This window comes from Canis lupus, chromosome 6, assembly GCF_011100685.1.
Source record: "Canis lupus familiaris isolate Mischka breed German Shepherd chromosome 6, alternate assembly UU_Cfam_GSD_1.0, whole genome shotgun sequence".
Classification (NCBI taxonomy): Eukaryota; Metazoa; Chordata; class Mammalia; order Carnivora; family Canidae; genus Canis; species Canis lupus.
This window is the reverse complement of record NC_049227.1, coordinates 11230580-11246930: the sequence shown is the minus strand read 5'-3', so window position 1 is coordinate 11246930 and position 16351 is coordinate 11230580. Positions and strand designations below refer to the sequence as shown.

The 16351-nt window shown below is 42.0% G+C and overlaps 1 protein-coding gene across 1 annotated transcript in view; it reads left to right on the top strand.

Annotated features, from left to right (window-relative positions):
* Positions 1-16351, top strand: part of LMTK2 (lemur tyrosine kinase 2) — an 84059-nt gene that overhangs the window by 37338 nt on the left and 30370 nt on the right. The window contains exons 5-7 of the mRNA XM_038539464.1: positions 2670-2788; positions 2976-3063; positions 15710-15843. Of these exons, the coding sequence (XP_038395392.1) occupies positions 2670-2788; positions 2976-3063; positions 15710-15843 (341 nt within the window). The remainder of the gene's footprint in view (positions 1-2669; positions 2789-2975; positions 3064-15709; positions 15844-16351) is intronic.

Genomic DNA, 16351 nt, shown 5'->3' with positions numbered 1-16351 from the left:
CATTGGGCCTAGATGATAGCATGGAGCAGTGAGAAGTGGTGTGAGCAACATGGATTTTCAAATAAGAGCCTGCAGGACTAGGGATGGATCAGTGGAGTCTGGAGGAGGGAGTCAAGGATGGCTGCTTATGGCCTGATCAGTGGAAAGAATGAATTGCTAGCAAGTGAAATGGCAAAGATTAAGGAGAAGCAGGCATGGAGGAAGAAGTCAGGAGTTCTCTTTTGGATAAGTTAGGTGGGATGGCTCTTAGGCATCCAGATGGAGGTTCCAAGTAAACAGTTGGAAGTATACACCTAGAGCTCAAGAGAGGTCCCAGGCCAGAGGTACATGTCTGGGCGAGCTCCATCTCTAGCTGGTATTTAGGGATGTGAGCCTAGATGGAATCACCAAGATTGTGCACGTGAAGAATGGGGGTGGGGAGGGGTGCACATGGACAGAGCCCTGAGGATCTGCGGCAAGGAGAAATCAGCGCAGGTCAATGACAGAAGCTGGGGTGATCAGCCACTGAGGAGGAAGAGGGTGCAGGAGAGCAGGGTATTCTGAGAGTTGGCAAAGGAGGAGTGCCAAGAAGAGGAATGGTAGTAAATGCAAACTAAGTAAAGACTGGGAGAGGTAGGGTATAGCACATGAGGGCCACAGTATTGTCCTAAGAGGCTGTAGAGGGGTCATGTGCTCACATGCAGTGGGCACAAGGGAGAAAGCAGAGATGGCACATTTACAAACCTTGCTGAGTCTTACTCTAAAAGGAAGCAGAGAAACGGAATACGAGCTGTTTGGGAACACCTAACAGCCAAGGAAAGATTTTTCTTTTTGCTTTGCCTTGCTTTTTATAGGATGTGCAACTATTTTAGCCTCTTTATATTAGAGTGGAGAAGCTGATAATGCAGGAGAGAGGAAAGGGGAGTACTGTAGGAGTTCTCTTAGAAAGGGAATAAAAACAGTGTGTATAGATACAGGTATAGGTGGATTTGGTGTTAAAAGGAGGAATTATTCAATGAATAGGCCAGTTGAAAGGGAGGAGTAAAAAGATGGGTTGGGAGTTTGAATAGGAGAAGAACATGTGAGAGAGTCCTCTGGGAACTCTACCAACTAGGGAACATAGCAGGGGGTTGGGAATGCTGAAGACCCTCATGAATTTGAAATGAGACTAGTCATTGCGGTTGTGTTTTGTCTACTTTTGGTGTTGCCATAGGCAGGTAGTTGAATTTAAGCAGTGCTGGGGTTTGGCTAAGCCCATAGGGCTCTGTGAGAGGGGCAAAGGGGATGGTGATAGTAAAGGATTGTAGGGTCTAAGCTGCCAGGGAGGGGAGAGGGGCCAGCCCTGTGGTAGGGGCGGGATGGTGGAAGGAGGGTATCATGAATGGATCTGGAGGACAAGTTGTGCCCTTGTGGGATTAGACTGTTTAAGTGAGTGAGCTGGAAATTAAAGGACAGGTAGAGAAGGAGAAATCAAAGTTCAAGGTTTGGGACCATAATCCAGTTATTAACTAGGTCTAGACCCACAGGAGATTTTCCAAGATAGGGTCAGAGAAAAGATTGTTGGAAGTGAAGTAAAAACCTGAGAGGTCAAGGTGTTGAATGAATTGTCCTTACAGACATTGAAGACCAACAATGATGGCAGTGGCAGTGAGATTATTCTAACCTTTTTTGGAATTGCTATCTTATGAGTACTAGGCTTATGATAGCTGTACAAGCTGGTTATTTGAATCCAGAATATGACTTTGTTAATTATCAGAATTCCTTATTCTGTTATTTTTCTGCCTTTACATTCTTTTTTTTTTTTTTTTTTTCCTTTACACTCTTAATCAACTATTTTCTGTTCAAGGTCTTACTATATCCAGGGCGCTAAAATTAATTTACTTGATAAAAATATTAAAAACTTTTAAAAAGCAGGCTTTTAGTTTTGATCATTCTTTTAAAAAAAATTTTTTTTTTTAAGATTTTACTTGAGAAAGCAAGGAGAAGAGAGCATGAGCAGCGGGGAGGGGCAGAGGGAAAGGAAGAGAATCCCAAGCAGACTCTGTGCTGAGTTTGGAGCCCAACTCAGGGCTCGATTCCACAACCCTGAGATCATGACGTGAGCCGAAATCAAGAATCAGTTGCCCAACTAACTGAGCCACCCAGGCACCCCATTATTTTCATTCATTTTGTACTCTGTTCATTTCAGTGGCCTATTTTTTTCCTTCTGTTTTGAATGAAGTTTTAGTATAAAGGTCTGAAATAATTGGAATACCATAGATTTTTAAAGTTATAATGCAATGATAGTATATTTGTACATTGCCTGTGTGTCAGTTTACTTTCTCATATCTGAAGGAGACAAAAATAACAAAACTCAGTTGAAGTGTTTTGAGAAACATTTGAGTTATGTTTGAACTTACAAATTACTCTTCTGTGATGTCAATGGTAATATCTGTGAAAATATGGTATGATTTTATAATAAATAGAAAAGAAATACAGACACCTATATGAAAGCTATCAACATCCAGTGAACAGTTTAAAACTGAAGGAAAATGGTTTCATTTTTCTAGTTTTTTTCTGAGGTAATATTTTCATAGTGGAAGGCCTGATTGTTGCTTCATTTATTTTCCTGTACTCCATTTCCTGATAATGAGACATACTTCTTTACCAGTCTGATGGAAGTGAAATGAAAAACTGTTCTTTGGTTTTAGGTCCTCCTTGGAGAGATTTATACAGGCACTAGCGTAGCCAGAGTCATAGTGAAGGAGTTAAAAGCAAGTGCAAGCCCAAAGGAACAAGATACTTTTTTGAAAAATGGAGAACCTTACTAGTAAGTAAACGCTACTATGTGTTCTGTAAACATAGTCTGAAGTCTGTTGAAAATCATGTATTTAAAATGACTTTGCTATTTATCATATATTTAAATCGTTATGAATGTTAACATTTGGATTACTGTGTGAACAGTTCTACTAGCCTGCTCCCTGATGAACAACACTGTGACTTTTATTTTTCTCCAGTATTCTTCAGCATCCAAATATTCTTCAGTGTGTTGGACAATGTGTAGAAGCAATTCCCTATCTTCTGGTGTTTGAGTTCTGTGACTTGGTAAGTTTTCAGTGGAAATTCAAGGTCATGCATTCAAAAGGTTATATATACCCAAGTGTTTTTGACACAGAAATGCTGGATGAGGGACTGTTTTCACTTCTGTCCCCTATTTTTAAGACTATGATGTGCTAAGTCATTACCTTTGAAAATACTGTGTACTGATGCTTATGTAAGTGTTGTCTTATACTCCATTCCTTGCTCGGCTCTTTGCATTTGTTAATGTGGATATTTAATCATATTTGTCCACATTATGTGTATGTGGACATACACATATGTGTGTATATATATGTGTGTGTGTGTGTGTGTGTGAGAGAGAGAGAGATTAAAGTAGGGCTCACAGAGATGAAGAAAATGTTGTTTATCAAGTATATAGCAGAGCCAGAGCTTGGATTAGGATCACCCGTCCTGAGAGCTTGAGGTCTTAACTTCAGCTAGACAGTTCAAAACACTTTTCTCATTAAGGTGATCTTATAGAGTAGTACCTATGACCTGTCAGTTTTTAATTTTTTTATTTTAAAAAAATTTTATTTATTTGAGAGAGGGAGAGCATGAGAGAGAGTGAGCAAGCAGAGTAGGGTGGGGGATAGGGCAGAGGGAGTGGGAGAGGCAGACTCCCCACTGAGCAGGGAGCTGATGCAGGATTCGATTCCAGGACCCTGAAGTCATGACCTGAGCCAAAGGCAGATGCTTAACCAACTGAGCCACCCAGGCGCCCAACCTGTCAGTTTTTTAAAGTAGTGAATGTATGTGCCATTTATATTTTTAAATAATTAGATGATTTTTTAGCCTAAAATTAATAGCCTCATTTCTTTTCTTTTCTTTTTTTTTTTTTTTTTTAATAGCCTCATTTCTTAGCATGATAGTACTACTTACTGAGATTTATAGTTTGGAAAATTGTTTTTATTAATAATAACTTTTATGTGAAAATTTCCTGTAAGCATCTGTTTTTAAAAGCAAGGTTTTAACCGATTTCTTTGCATCATCTCAGTTTTCAGAGCATTCTAACATTAAGATCGTGCATAGAAGAGTAGGAGTACAACAGGATAAATCCCTAGTTAGTGCAGACAATATTTTCAGCTGATAAAATTGAAAGAGAGCAGTAACCATTGTGGATTTTTGTTTTAATTCCTAAATGTGATTTGAATATTACTGTTATTGGCAGAGATAGCTAATTCCAAAGAAAAATTAATAAGCTTGGGGGATCCCTGGGTGGCTTAGTGGTTTAGCGCCTGCCTTCGGCCCAGGGCATGGTCCTGGAGTCCCGGGGTTGCGTCCCGCATCAGGATCCCTGCATGGAGCCTGCTTCTCCCTCTTCCTGTGTCTCTGCTTCTCTCTCTCTCTGTGTCTCTCATGAATAAATAAATAAAATCTTTAAAAAAAAAGAAAAGAAAAATTAATAAGCTTGGTATATTAGCTTTCATTAGATTATATCAGAGTAACCTCCAGATCTCAGTGACTAAAGAGTGATTCTCACTCCCCTCCTGCATCACCTCTCTCCCAGCTGCTGGATTCCTCTTCACCCTGGGTCAGTGTATTTTTTATTATCTGTAGGTGCTGGGGGTGATGTATTTTCTGGTATTCTGCATAGGTGTATCTGTATGGCTCTCTTTGGGTCAGGTTTATGAGGTTCAAATCTCCTGTATCCTTCTGATCTGGGGATTGTTGATAGAGGGCAGAGGGAGCGGGAAATTGATAGAGGAGTCTGAGTCTGTTTTCTCTCAGTTTTTGAGAGGCATATTAAGATCTGCTGATTAAAAAAAATCTGCTGATTACAGGTTTTCCTTATAATTATAATTGTATTTGCTTTGAATGTTGTGCCAAGGATACAAATTTAGAATTGATATATAACGTCATGTGATTTTAACCTTTTGTAATTATGAAGGGGCTCTTTTTAAGACTAGAAGCATTACTAAGGATTAAGCCTGTTAACTGTATTAATATAGTTATCCCAGTTTTCTTTTGGTTAGAATCTGCCTGGTTATCTCTGTCAGTCCTTTTCTCTAGTTTACATCACCTGTAAATAGCTTAAAGTTAAAATTTTGTTAATTTGTCAGTCTTGATCACTTAACATGGAACATGTAGTCCATTTATGTGTGTTGTATCTATGAGATATTTGGAATTTTATGTACCTATTTTGTATTATTTTTCCTACCTACCTGTTTGAAGTTTTTTGTCTTGCTTTTTTGCTGGCCTTCTTTTAGATTCTCGATTTGAGGGGGGCAGGGTGTAGTTCAGTTTTTCCCATCTACTAGTTTGGATTTTTGAGACTGTTCTTAGTTTCTTTTATGATTACACTGGGAATTATAACATGCATATGTAATTTGACTAAGTCTAAAATTAATATTTTAACCCTCCTCCAAGGAAGCTGGGACCTCAGAGAGCTCTCTCTCCATGTAAGGAAAACTGGAATTAAACCTACTTTCCGGGATCCCTGGGTGGCGCAGTGGTTTAGCGCCTGCCTTTGGCCCAGGGCGCGATCCTGGAGACCCAGGATCGAATCCCATGTCAGGCTCCCAGTGCATGGAGCCTGCTTCTCCCTCTGCCTGTGTCTCTGCCTCTCTCTCTCTCTCTGTGACTATCATAAATAAATAAAAATTAAAAAAATTTTAAACCTACTTTCCTGGGCCATCCCCACATTTTCTTGTCTCATCAAGGGTGCTTATTTGTTGAACAGCTGCTGTGGAGAGACAGCAGGCTGCACTCAGTGGACATAGAGGGAAGGTGTGGTCATTGCTCTCTGGAGCTCCTCTGTAGAGGGAACAGACATGTGATAATTGTTATTCATCCTGATAAATTATTGAATGGAGGCATGAGAACTAAGAGGAAGGAGTTCTTGGTGATGTTTCTGATCATTTTTTTGCATGTAAATTTTGTTTTGATTATCTCAGTATTCTAAGTTGTAATATTTATGATCCTTGGTTATTACAATATGAGAACTGCTTTTAGTTGGCCCGTGGGTGACCAGTGTGATAGGTGATTCCTGTGCTGCCAGCGCTTGAGAAGAAAATGTAAAGATGCATATGTATGTGATGAGACAAGTCTGCTGTCAGAGTTGTAGTTTTTTGCAACACTTTATGCTGGCTTTTCTGGGTCCCTAAGCTCTTGATGTTTCTTATAAATGACAATCACAACCGTCTCCATGAGTGAACACAACAGAAGTTGGCAGGAAGTGTATCTACTTGAAATGCCACATTTCTGCGTTAATCACGGTGGTTTGTAAAACCATCTCATACACATTGGCATTTCCTATTCTTCACCTTCTGTGTCCATTCTGGAAGTTTTATTAGACATTGTTGTTGTTGTTCCTTGAATGGGAAAAGCCTCTAGGTGCTCAACTTAATGTTTTCTTCTGGATGATTGAGTCAATGGATTTAGTTTTAGTACTATTTTAATTTATTTTTTCACAAAGCTGCATATTCTTTTCAGGAGTAGGAATTTAACCTACTTTATAAAGAAACTATAACATTACAAAGATCCTGGGACCACAGGATCACACTCTGAGCCAAAGGCAGACACCCAACTGCTGAGTCACCCAGGTGTCCCCTGAGTATTCTTTTTATCTTTGTTATTATACATTGTTTTTATATAAATATAATAAATACATGTTTTTGTTACCTTTTTAAAAAGATTTTAGTTACTTATTTGAGAGAGAGAGAGCAGGGGGAGGAGCAGAGAAAGAGGGACAACCAGACTCCTCACTGAGCAGGGAGCCTGATGTGGGGCTTGATCCCAGGACCTTGGAATGATGACCTGAGCTGAAGGCAGATGGTTAACCAACTGAGCCACCCAGCTGCCCTGGTAACATTCTTTTTTATAAAAATTTTTCCCCACTACTTTTAGATCTCACATTTAAATGCATATTCTCCAAGTACTTATTAGACTGAGTATTCAGAGGATATTAATTTACCTAAAGACTGGCTTTCATATTTTAGGGTGAAGATTATGTGTACAGCCCTCCAGAATTAACCAATATGTTTTTGAAACGTATTTTATGTGAACCTCTTAAGTCATAATGGCAGAAGTGTTCACTCCTAAAGACTAGACGCATGGAAAGAGCCCTCACCCCGACCAGCAGCTTTCACTAGCAGTGCAGAGCTAATAGCTATTTTTAATTTAAGTGCACTGCCCAGTGGTACACTCATCAACAGTAAAACATTAAAAACAATTATTTCTCAAAAAATTAAAATAGAATTACCGTATGACCCAGCAGTTTCATTTCTAAGTACATGTATCCAAAATCACTGAAAGCACCTCAGAGATATTTGCACTTCCATGTTCATAGCAGCTGAAAGCACCTCAGAGGTATTTGCACTTCCATGTTCATAACAGCATAGTTCACAAGAGCCCAGAGGTAGAAGCAACTCAGTGTTCTGTCAGTGGATGAATAAATAAATATACAAAATAGAGTCTATCCATACAAAGAAATATTACTGAGCCTTGAAAAGGAGGAATTTCTGGCACCTTCTTGAACATGGATTAACTTCGAAGGCAGTATGCTCAGTGAGCTAAGCCAAACCAGAAAAAGACAAATACTACATGATTCCACCCATGAGGCATCTGAAGTAGTCAGACTCAGAGACAGAGTGGGGTGGTGAGAGCCATGGACTGGGCTGAGAGGGATGAGGAGTGAGTGTGTAACGGGGACAGAGTCTCTGTTTGAGGAGATGAAGAGTTCTGGAGACAAATGGTGGGGATGGCTGCACAACAGAGTGAAGGTGCTTAGTGCCCCTGACTGAACCTGTAGAAATAGTTAAGATAGTAACGTTATGTTAAACATTTTCTACCACACACACACAAGTCAATGATTACCCGCTTTTAGTTAAGGTGCTGTATCAGGTGTTATCTGTACCAGCAGGATGCTACTATGCCCTTGGGAAATCTGGTGGTCAGTGCTTGGAGTGGCTGATTTCCCAGCCAAGTAGAGGCTATTAACCCAGGGAGCTCTCTGCCTTGTCCAGCAGCGAGGAGTCACGTTTATGTCATTGGACAGTTTCGTTCTTATCACCACTGGGCCCTAGTAACTTCAGAGGGAGCAGGCCCAGCAGTGGCTCACACTAGGGGCTTAGCAGGGTCACCAACTGTAAAATCCAGTTGTCTGAGCTCAGTTTATACAGTGGCTACATGGCAGGAAGGCTCAGGTAGTGTCATCCCACTGAACCCAAGAGGGTACCCACCTGCAGGGACATCCCCTAACATACCAAAGCCTTGCTTCAACAGAGAGCCCTGCTCCCAGCCTGGATGCCCCACAACCCTCCCAGAAATAGGCCATCCTGAGCAGAGGGGCGTCATCCAAGGCAAAACCGCCTACTGGCAAGGGTCCAGAGGACAGAGGGTAATAGCTCAGGCTCGGTAATAAGCAGCTGCAGCCACAGTGAAAGGAGCCACTATCTTCACATGTCCTTAGTAGGTCAAGAGCTATTGAATGAACATTGGCCCTTTCAGTCGTCATTGAGCAGTGATCATACTCAATGATAACATCTTTTAAATAGAAAGGAGAGAATATTTTTGCACTTAAATAATTCTTTTGAGATGGAATTACCAGTCTGTTGTTGAAAAGCACTTTATCTTAGAATTTTTATGAAAGAAAATGAAAACTCTCCTGAGCGAGTTCAGTAGCTGGACTGCAGCCAGCAATTTATAATGCTGTTGATGCAATGTTCATGGAAGGAGCGATTACTGCAGGGTGTTGTCTGTAACTCGTTGCCATAGGAGGTACATAGTGCCCTTACATGAATATCCAGGCAAGGAGATTGTTTTGGGGGTAAGGATCACTCATTCAACAAAAGTGTACCAGATACCTATTAAGTACAAAGGGCTGTGCATAGCGCCCCAGGGAGTATTGAGGTGAGTCATCCCTCTCCTACACAGTGCCCTCAGGAACACAGGCAAATCACCCAGATCCCTGCGTTTCCTGCCTGTAAAGCCAGGCTGGCCTGTCTTCGGATGTTCATTCTGCCACTTATGTATCACTTTGGAAAGTTACCTCACCTCTTTAAGCCTTAGTTTAGACATCTGTCAAATGGGCATAATACCACCTACCTGGTAGACAACACCGAGGATTAATAAATGATAAATGTAAATTTTGGAGTACATAGTAAGTGCTTAGGACATGATAGTTATTTTTACTTATTTCTAGTTCATTATATATTAATTGATCGTAATTAATGATTTAGTAAAGTTTTGAATAAAGTGTATAGAGGTATAAGCAGTTCTGTGCACCTGGTGGCTCAGTCACTAGAGCTTGTGACTCCTGATCTCAGGGTCATGAGTTCAAGCCCCACATTGGGCATAGAGCTTACTTTAAAAAAAAAAAAAAAAAAGAAAATACAGCAGTTCTAACTAGGATCATTGGAGAAGGCTTCGCTCTGGAGAAGGTGTTTGCTTGGAATGTGCAGGAGTGGTTGGATAGACCTGTGTTAGCAGGAACCTCCCGAGCCAGGCAGAGAAGCCTACAGTGCCCTGCAGGGGCGCAGAGGGTGATGGGGGATGCAGAGTGCTGTGGTACTAGGAGCAGGTTAATGTCTGCTGGAAAAGATCAGGTGGAAGGGTGAAAAGCAGAGACAGACCACTCGGGAGCCCAGACTGCAGGCTGAGTGACAGACATGTTGCTCCGTCTTAATCTTTCTGAAGAGTCATCAGTTGACCCCAAAGCAATTTTCTTCGTAAGGGAGTATTCTTGACGTCAGGTACACGTTTCCTTTATGGTAGTCAGCTGATAAAGCAGGGAGTAAGTTTCTGAGAGGAATTAGCAGTGGCTACATGAGAATAGGAAAGAAGTCCATTTGGGATTCTCAGTATATTCTCAGTATATTCCTCTATGGGGTTTTCTTTATTCGGTATCTCATCAGGAGTCAGTGACACTTAGAATCGTGGGCTCACCAAGAGGCCTAAGGAAAGGAAGGCTCTAGCTTGTCTGTGCCAGGCTTTGTGCTAGGCATGGGGAATGTCCATTACTCCCTTTGTGGGTCCTAAGAGTCCTGTGAGATGGGTGGCAGTGGTCTCATTTTACAGATTGGAAAATTGAGGCTGAGAAAGATGAAGGTACTCATTGAAGAGTCAAACCCACGTCTGCCAGGCTTCAGCACTATTCTTTCTATTCTTCTTTGTCTGGTTAATCAGCTTGCCTGAGGTTGCATAATTACCAGTGGCAAAATGGGGATTTTAATTGATGGCTTAATTTTATTCTTTGTGTTTTTAAACCAGGTGGCTTTTCCACCAGTGAAGAGCCTGATTTATTTTTTTTTAAGATTTTTAAATTTATTTATTTATGAGAGACAGAGAGAGAGAGAGTTATTATTACTTAAGTAAGCTCATGTACCAGGGAACCTTCTAGGTGCTGGGCATACGAAGATGAATGACATGTCCTTGTCCCCACAGAGCTCATGTAGAAGAGGACATGGGGCTGCAGTGGAACATGTGGACAGTGTCCCTAATCTAGGGGCAGCAGAGGGAATGCTAGTACCACAGGACAATACACCACAATCAGACTTGACAGTGAGGGCATGGGCACCTGGGTTGAGAAGGTATCCCTGGGCCCTGCTGGTGGTGGCCTCTCCCTTCTCATGTCTGGCTGTTGCCCTGGGCACTGAGGCCCTGGCTCTTGGTGAAAATAGATCAGGACTTGGTGATGGGTTGGATGTGGGAGTCTAGAGACAGCGAATCCAAGAATGAGGTCTTTGGTTTCCATCTGATTCACTGGTGATGCCATTTTCTGAGATGGAGCAAGTTGTCTGAGTTTTGCATCAGGCCTATTAGATTAGAGGTGCCTCTCAGGGCATCTAGGAGAAGACATCAAGTTACTGGTTGGGAGGATGAGTCTGGGACTCGGGACAAAGGACTTTGAGCCTGTAAAATGTGTTAAGGATGATTTTTAAAGCTATGGGAATGAGCGTCTGCAGTGATGAGTGACAGGATGGAGCTCTGGACTGTGCCAGTACTTAGAGATCAGTAAGAGGAGGAGGATCCAGCCCTGGGGCCTGGGAAAGGCATGCCAGTGAGATAGGAGGAGACCAGAAAACAGGTAGAGAGGGAAGGATGGCTCCACCTTGGCTATGCTGGGTAGATGTGGTGGGAGACGTGGTGGGAGTGGGGGTGGGGTAGGGGGGAGTAGCCTTGAGAGAGTGGGAGCACAGGAGGTGAACCAGCAGAACAGAGCAGGCTTTTGAGTTGTCTGTGAAAAGAAGAGGGAAATGGGATGGTAGTGTGAGAGGCGTGTGGTGGCAGAGGGAGGCTTGTTTGGTGGTTGGTTGGATTGACCTGAGGGGTGTTTGGGCACAGGGGTGAATAATCCCTAACAGCAGAAGATGATGTGTGAGGATGTGGACATTGGCAGGTGGGGTTTGGGTGCTGAGGAAGCGGCCTGGGGTGGGTGGGGGGTGACCAGAGTGGTGGTGCTCAGGGTGTCCAGCTAGACGTGAACGTTTTTGTTCATTGGCAGGGCCTGAGGATGTGCCTGCATCCTTTCATTGAAATCTTTGTTTAGTAACCATAAATTTTCCCAAGTCCTCCTATTAAACATATGACTGTGATTTTCCAGTTATTGAATTCTTCAATAACTGAGTTGAGTTTTTATGTTATGAGGAGATTAATTTATTGTTCTCATGGCCCTTCAGAAAGTTGGATAGCGCCCTCATGGCAGTTTGGCTTGGAATTCAGGAGGACATTTGTAAGGGTCCCTGTGGGGGGGCTGTGGGTGACTCTTGCCTGGGGCCAGTCCGGGTTCTTGATGCAGCACTTTGCTGCCACCTAGTGTCATACATTTTTTTTAAGTTTTTTTTTTTTTTTTTGGTGGTTTTGGGGAGGATCTGAGAAATTTTTAAGACTTAAAGTATATTTTAATTCAGAATACATTGCCATTCTTCATGGTTTTTCCTTTAAGTAAGGGACCAAAGTAATAATCCTGGTATGCTCATTAAGTACCACTGAAACATAAATAAAATAAACCAGATATATCAATATAGTTTTGTCAGTTTTGGATAAAATGAATCAATTTTTTAGTATTTAATATAAACATTTTTACTGTAATTAAAGCTTTTATGCTGATTTTTTTTTTTTAACGGTGGTACCGTTTCTTTTTTAACGGTGTGGCACCTGGGTGGGTCAGTCAGTTAGGCGTCTGACTTGATTTCGGCTCGGGTCATGATCTCAGGTCATGAGATCAAGCCCCCGAGCTCCACATGGGACTCTGCGCTCAGTGTGGAGTCTGCTTGAGATTCTCTTTCTTTGCCTCCCTCTGCCCTTCCTGCTCATACTCTTTCTCTCTCTCTCAAATAAATAAAATCTTAGAAAAAGATTTAAATGGTGGTACTAGGAGAGCTCTGAGGGTCTTTCTTTCTAAGATTTTATTTATTCATGAGAGACACAGAGTGGCAGAGACACAGGCAGAGGGAGAAGCAGGCTCCCCACAGGGAGCCAGACACAGGACTTGATCCCAGGACCCCAGGATCATGACCTGAGCCAAAGGCAGACGCTTAACCACTGAGCCACCCAGGCGTCCCTGAGGGCCTTTCTAGACCATAGAACTAACTCTGGGTCCTGCACAAACCACAAGTCCCTTCCTGGAGAAACTGAACAGGTTCCTCCTTAGTCATTGATGTTAGCTCCTCCCTGGTTAGAGGTGTGTCACCTGGGTTGTGCTAACTGCTAACTTTATCTGTCATGGGGGATGGGGAGAGGCTTTTAGTTTTGCCAAGCCAGAAACATTAGAAGCATTAACATTCTAAAGCAAAAATCCCCTTCTGCTTGTTATATTTTACATTCTGGTGAAATTTGGTGAGTGAATTATTGTGGAGACAATAAGAAATAAGAAATATTGTGGAGACCTCTTAACACAGTGTGTGGTAATGAGTATACAGTTGCTTCTTGAACAACATGGGTTTGAACTACGCAGGTCCACTTAGATGCCATAAGTGCTTTTTCTCTTCCTTATGATTTTTTTAAACAGTTTCATTTTTCTGGCTTAGTTTATTATAAGACTCTAGTATATATGTGACATACAAAATACCTGCTAAGTAACTTCGTGTTATCAGTAAGACTTCTGGTCAATAACAGGCTGTTACCTGTTAAGTTTTTGCAGTGTCTAAAGTTATATGTGGATTTCTGACCACTTGGGGGTCAGTGCCCCTAACCTCCCCACGTTGTTCAAGGGTAAAATGTACTTTAGATAACCTTGAAAAATAACTACACCCATTCTGCCATTCTGCCTCCATGGCCAAAGTCACTTGTGAAGTCTTCACTGTTTGCCAGCACCTACTGTTTGTTTTGAGAATTGGCCAGACATGGCGCAGCAAAATACTACTTTTGTGTGAGGGTAATTTTTTCCTTAGATGGATATTGCATGAGAGAGGTTAGACAAATGGATTTAGGTTGTCATTTCATTGGTAATGTAAATAAACTTAAACTATCTATTTTCATATTTAGTTTCCGCATGGGCCACCTTATAAAAATCCCATTAGCCTGTAGGGCTGGAGCTTTTTGCTGGTGCTTGTCTGGGTTAATTTAATTATCATGAGAATCATCTGTATTCCTTTTTCTTTATTCCCACAACTTCCACCACTGGATAGAAGCTAGCCTGGAGGAGGGTGGGGTAGGGGTGGGAAGAGCCATGTAGTATTTCTATTTTTTATTTTTACTTTTAAAAGATTTTTATTTATTTATTTGACAGAGCACAAGCAGAGGGAGGGGAAGAGGGAAAGAAGGCTCCCCACTAAGCAGGGTAGCCTGATGTGGGGCTTGATCCCAGGACCCTGAGATCATGACCTGAGCTGAAGGCAGATGCTTAACTGACAGCCACCCAGGCTCCCTGGAGGATGTATTTTTAAAAGTCGAGTAAGGGTCTGTTTCTCCTCTGGAGCGGCTTACAATTCCAGCATCAAGTCTGGGAGGAAATAACTTGGAGAAACAGGGATGCCTGGGTGGCTCAGTGATTGAGCGGCTGCTTTTGGCTCGAGTTGTAATCCTAGGGTCCTGAAATCGAGTTCTGCCATTGGGCTCCTCACAGAGGGCCTGCTTCTCCCTCTGAATATGTTTCTTCCTCTCTCTCTCTCTCTCTCTCTCTCACGAATAGATAAATAAAATCTTTTAAATGAAGAAAAAAAAAGTAAAAAAAAAAAAAAAAACCCTCAGAGATACCGGTCCTGAGGGCAGAAAACTTCACACATACACACTCGAAGTTCCATTAAGTTTGGGAGAATCTGACAAACCCATGGGGTTGACATTAAGTTATTTTATATTCATTCTTATAAAATAAATTGATCTTCTTGACAGGTTGGTAACATTGAAAAGTAGGAGTGTACCCTCCATTTATTGGCTGTGGCCGTGTACACATTTCTTCGCCTCCCCCCTGAGCCTCATTTCCACATCCAGGAAATGTTTCAAATTGCAAGGATTATTTGAGGCAATAAATATAGGAGCTCCTAGCACAGTGCTTGGCACACTGCTCAAAAGTTCTAGTGGTAGTGATTATTAATCTCATCATTATCGTTCATATAAAAATCCTTGAAACTGGGAATGAAAGATTCCTGGAATGGACCTAGAATTTACATTGTAATGTGCTTAGCATTAAATGTAGGCAAATGTTTGTAACAGAGTATTTGTGTTTTAAGGTTTTACTCTGGGAAGAATTTGGTAAGTTTGCTGTCTCCCCTAACAGTTGTAAGAAATGCATTCTGTTCCTTAGTTTGTTTCCTCCCTCAGGAGTCTCTCTGACTCAGGTATAACACATATTGAAAGGTATTGGCTTGCTTTCTAAACTTTATTAACCATTTAGAAAAAAGCTTTAGTTTGGAATTAAGTCAGATTGATAAATATTTACTCATGTGATAAGGAGAATGTGGAAGATTCTATTTTCTCAGATGTGTATTCCGCCAAAACATATAGTCCTAAATTAAAGTCCCAGAAGAAAAGCAGAGTGGCACAGGGAAGTCTGGCAGGAGAGCCCGGAAAGCCCGGCATGTCAGCATGTTTCAGGGGTCCGGGTGTGGGTTTGTTTTACTGCCCATGGTGCCCTCTGAATAGGTATATTAAGTCTATGAAATTTTCTGGAGGGGCTGGAATGTTCTTTCTCAGGGTGGTGTTGGCAACACAGGGCCTAGGGAAGTTGCGGATGCTTGGCCAGCACTCAGAGTGCTTTTTCCCTTCTCTCCCACCCAGTTTTCTTTCATTCTGTTGGAAGTGCTTCACTCCCTCTCTGTTGCTCACAAGTGCTTTGGTGATAACCATCATGATGCATGTTCTTCAACCATGTGTCTCCTAGCCTTAAAAGCAGTGCAGATGGCACTGTATCATCTCAGTTACCTGGAAACTTCTATACCTCTGCACGTTTATGTTGTGTATCATTGACAAGTTATCTTATTTTGACTGTTTTGTCTTACATGGGTTCATATAAACTAATATTTAGTTTGTTTGAAGATAAACTAATGTTTAGCTAGAGTGATCCTAAAAGATAATAGTGTTTCCTATACTTTTAAAGTCTCTGGAGTTACTTTTTATAATTTGGAACTTCTTCAAATTAGATTCTTTATTAAGGTCAAATCCAAGTGATTTCTAACAAATAACCTTAGTAGTTAACATTAGCTAAGGCGCCTGTTTAGATGCTAGTTTGTTTACCTCATCCCCTCTGGAAGCTGACCTGGACTACTTTTTACAGGGTGACCTGAAAGCTTACCTGCGCAACGAGCAAGAGCACATGAGGGGGGATTCGCAGACCATGCTGCTGCAGCGGATGGCCTGTGAGATTGCAGCAGGCCTGGCGGCCATGCACAAGCTTCACTTCCTGCACAGGTAAGGTCCATCCTCAGCACCCTGTTCACCACAGAGTTTGTGCCCCAGGAGGTGGCGCCATTGGTGTCAAGGTTCCACAAAGTACTTTGGAGAGTGTCTTAAGTAGAAACTGTCCTGTGCATCCCAGTGTCAAAATGAGGGTGGAATTGGGCTTTGGTTAAACCAGTACCAGTGAACAGAATGTCTTCATACGGCCTGAGGTCTAGAAGCCATTTCCAGATTTTCAGAGAATGTAAAAAATTGGACATTGCTCAGAGCTGAGAGCAGACAGCTCCAGTCTCCCTGCTGATGTCTCTCTGTGCCCCTTTTATGTCAGCTTCAGGCTGTGGTTCTAATGGCCAGGTTCCTGGGTGAGGAAGAGAGGATCTGATAGGCTTGCGTCATTTTTTTCTAGAGGGTCAGAGCAGTGGTTCCTGGCCAACACTCCGAGGGGCCTGCTTCCCCTCCCCTGCCTTGCCCGGGGCCAGGCTGTAGGTGGTCGGGGGTTGTGTGTGGAACACATTTGTGC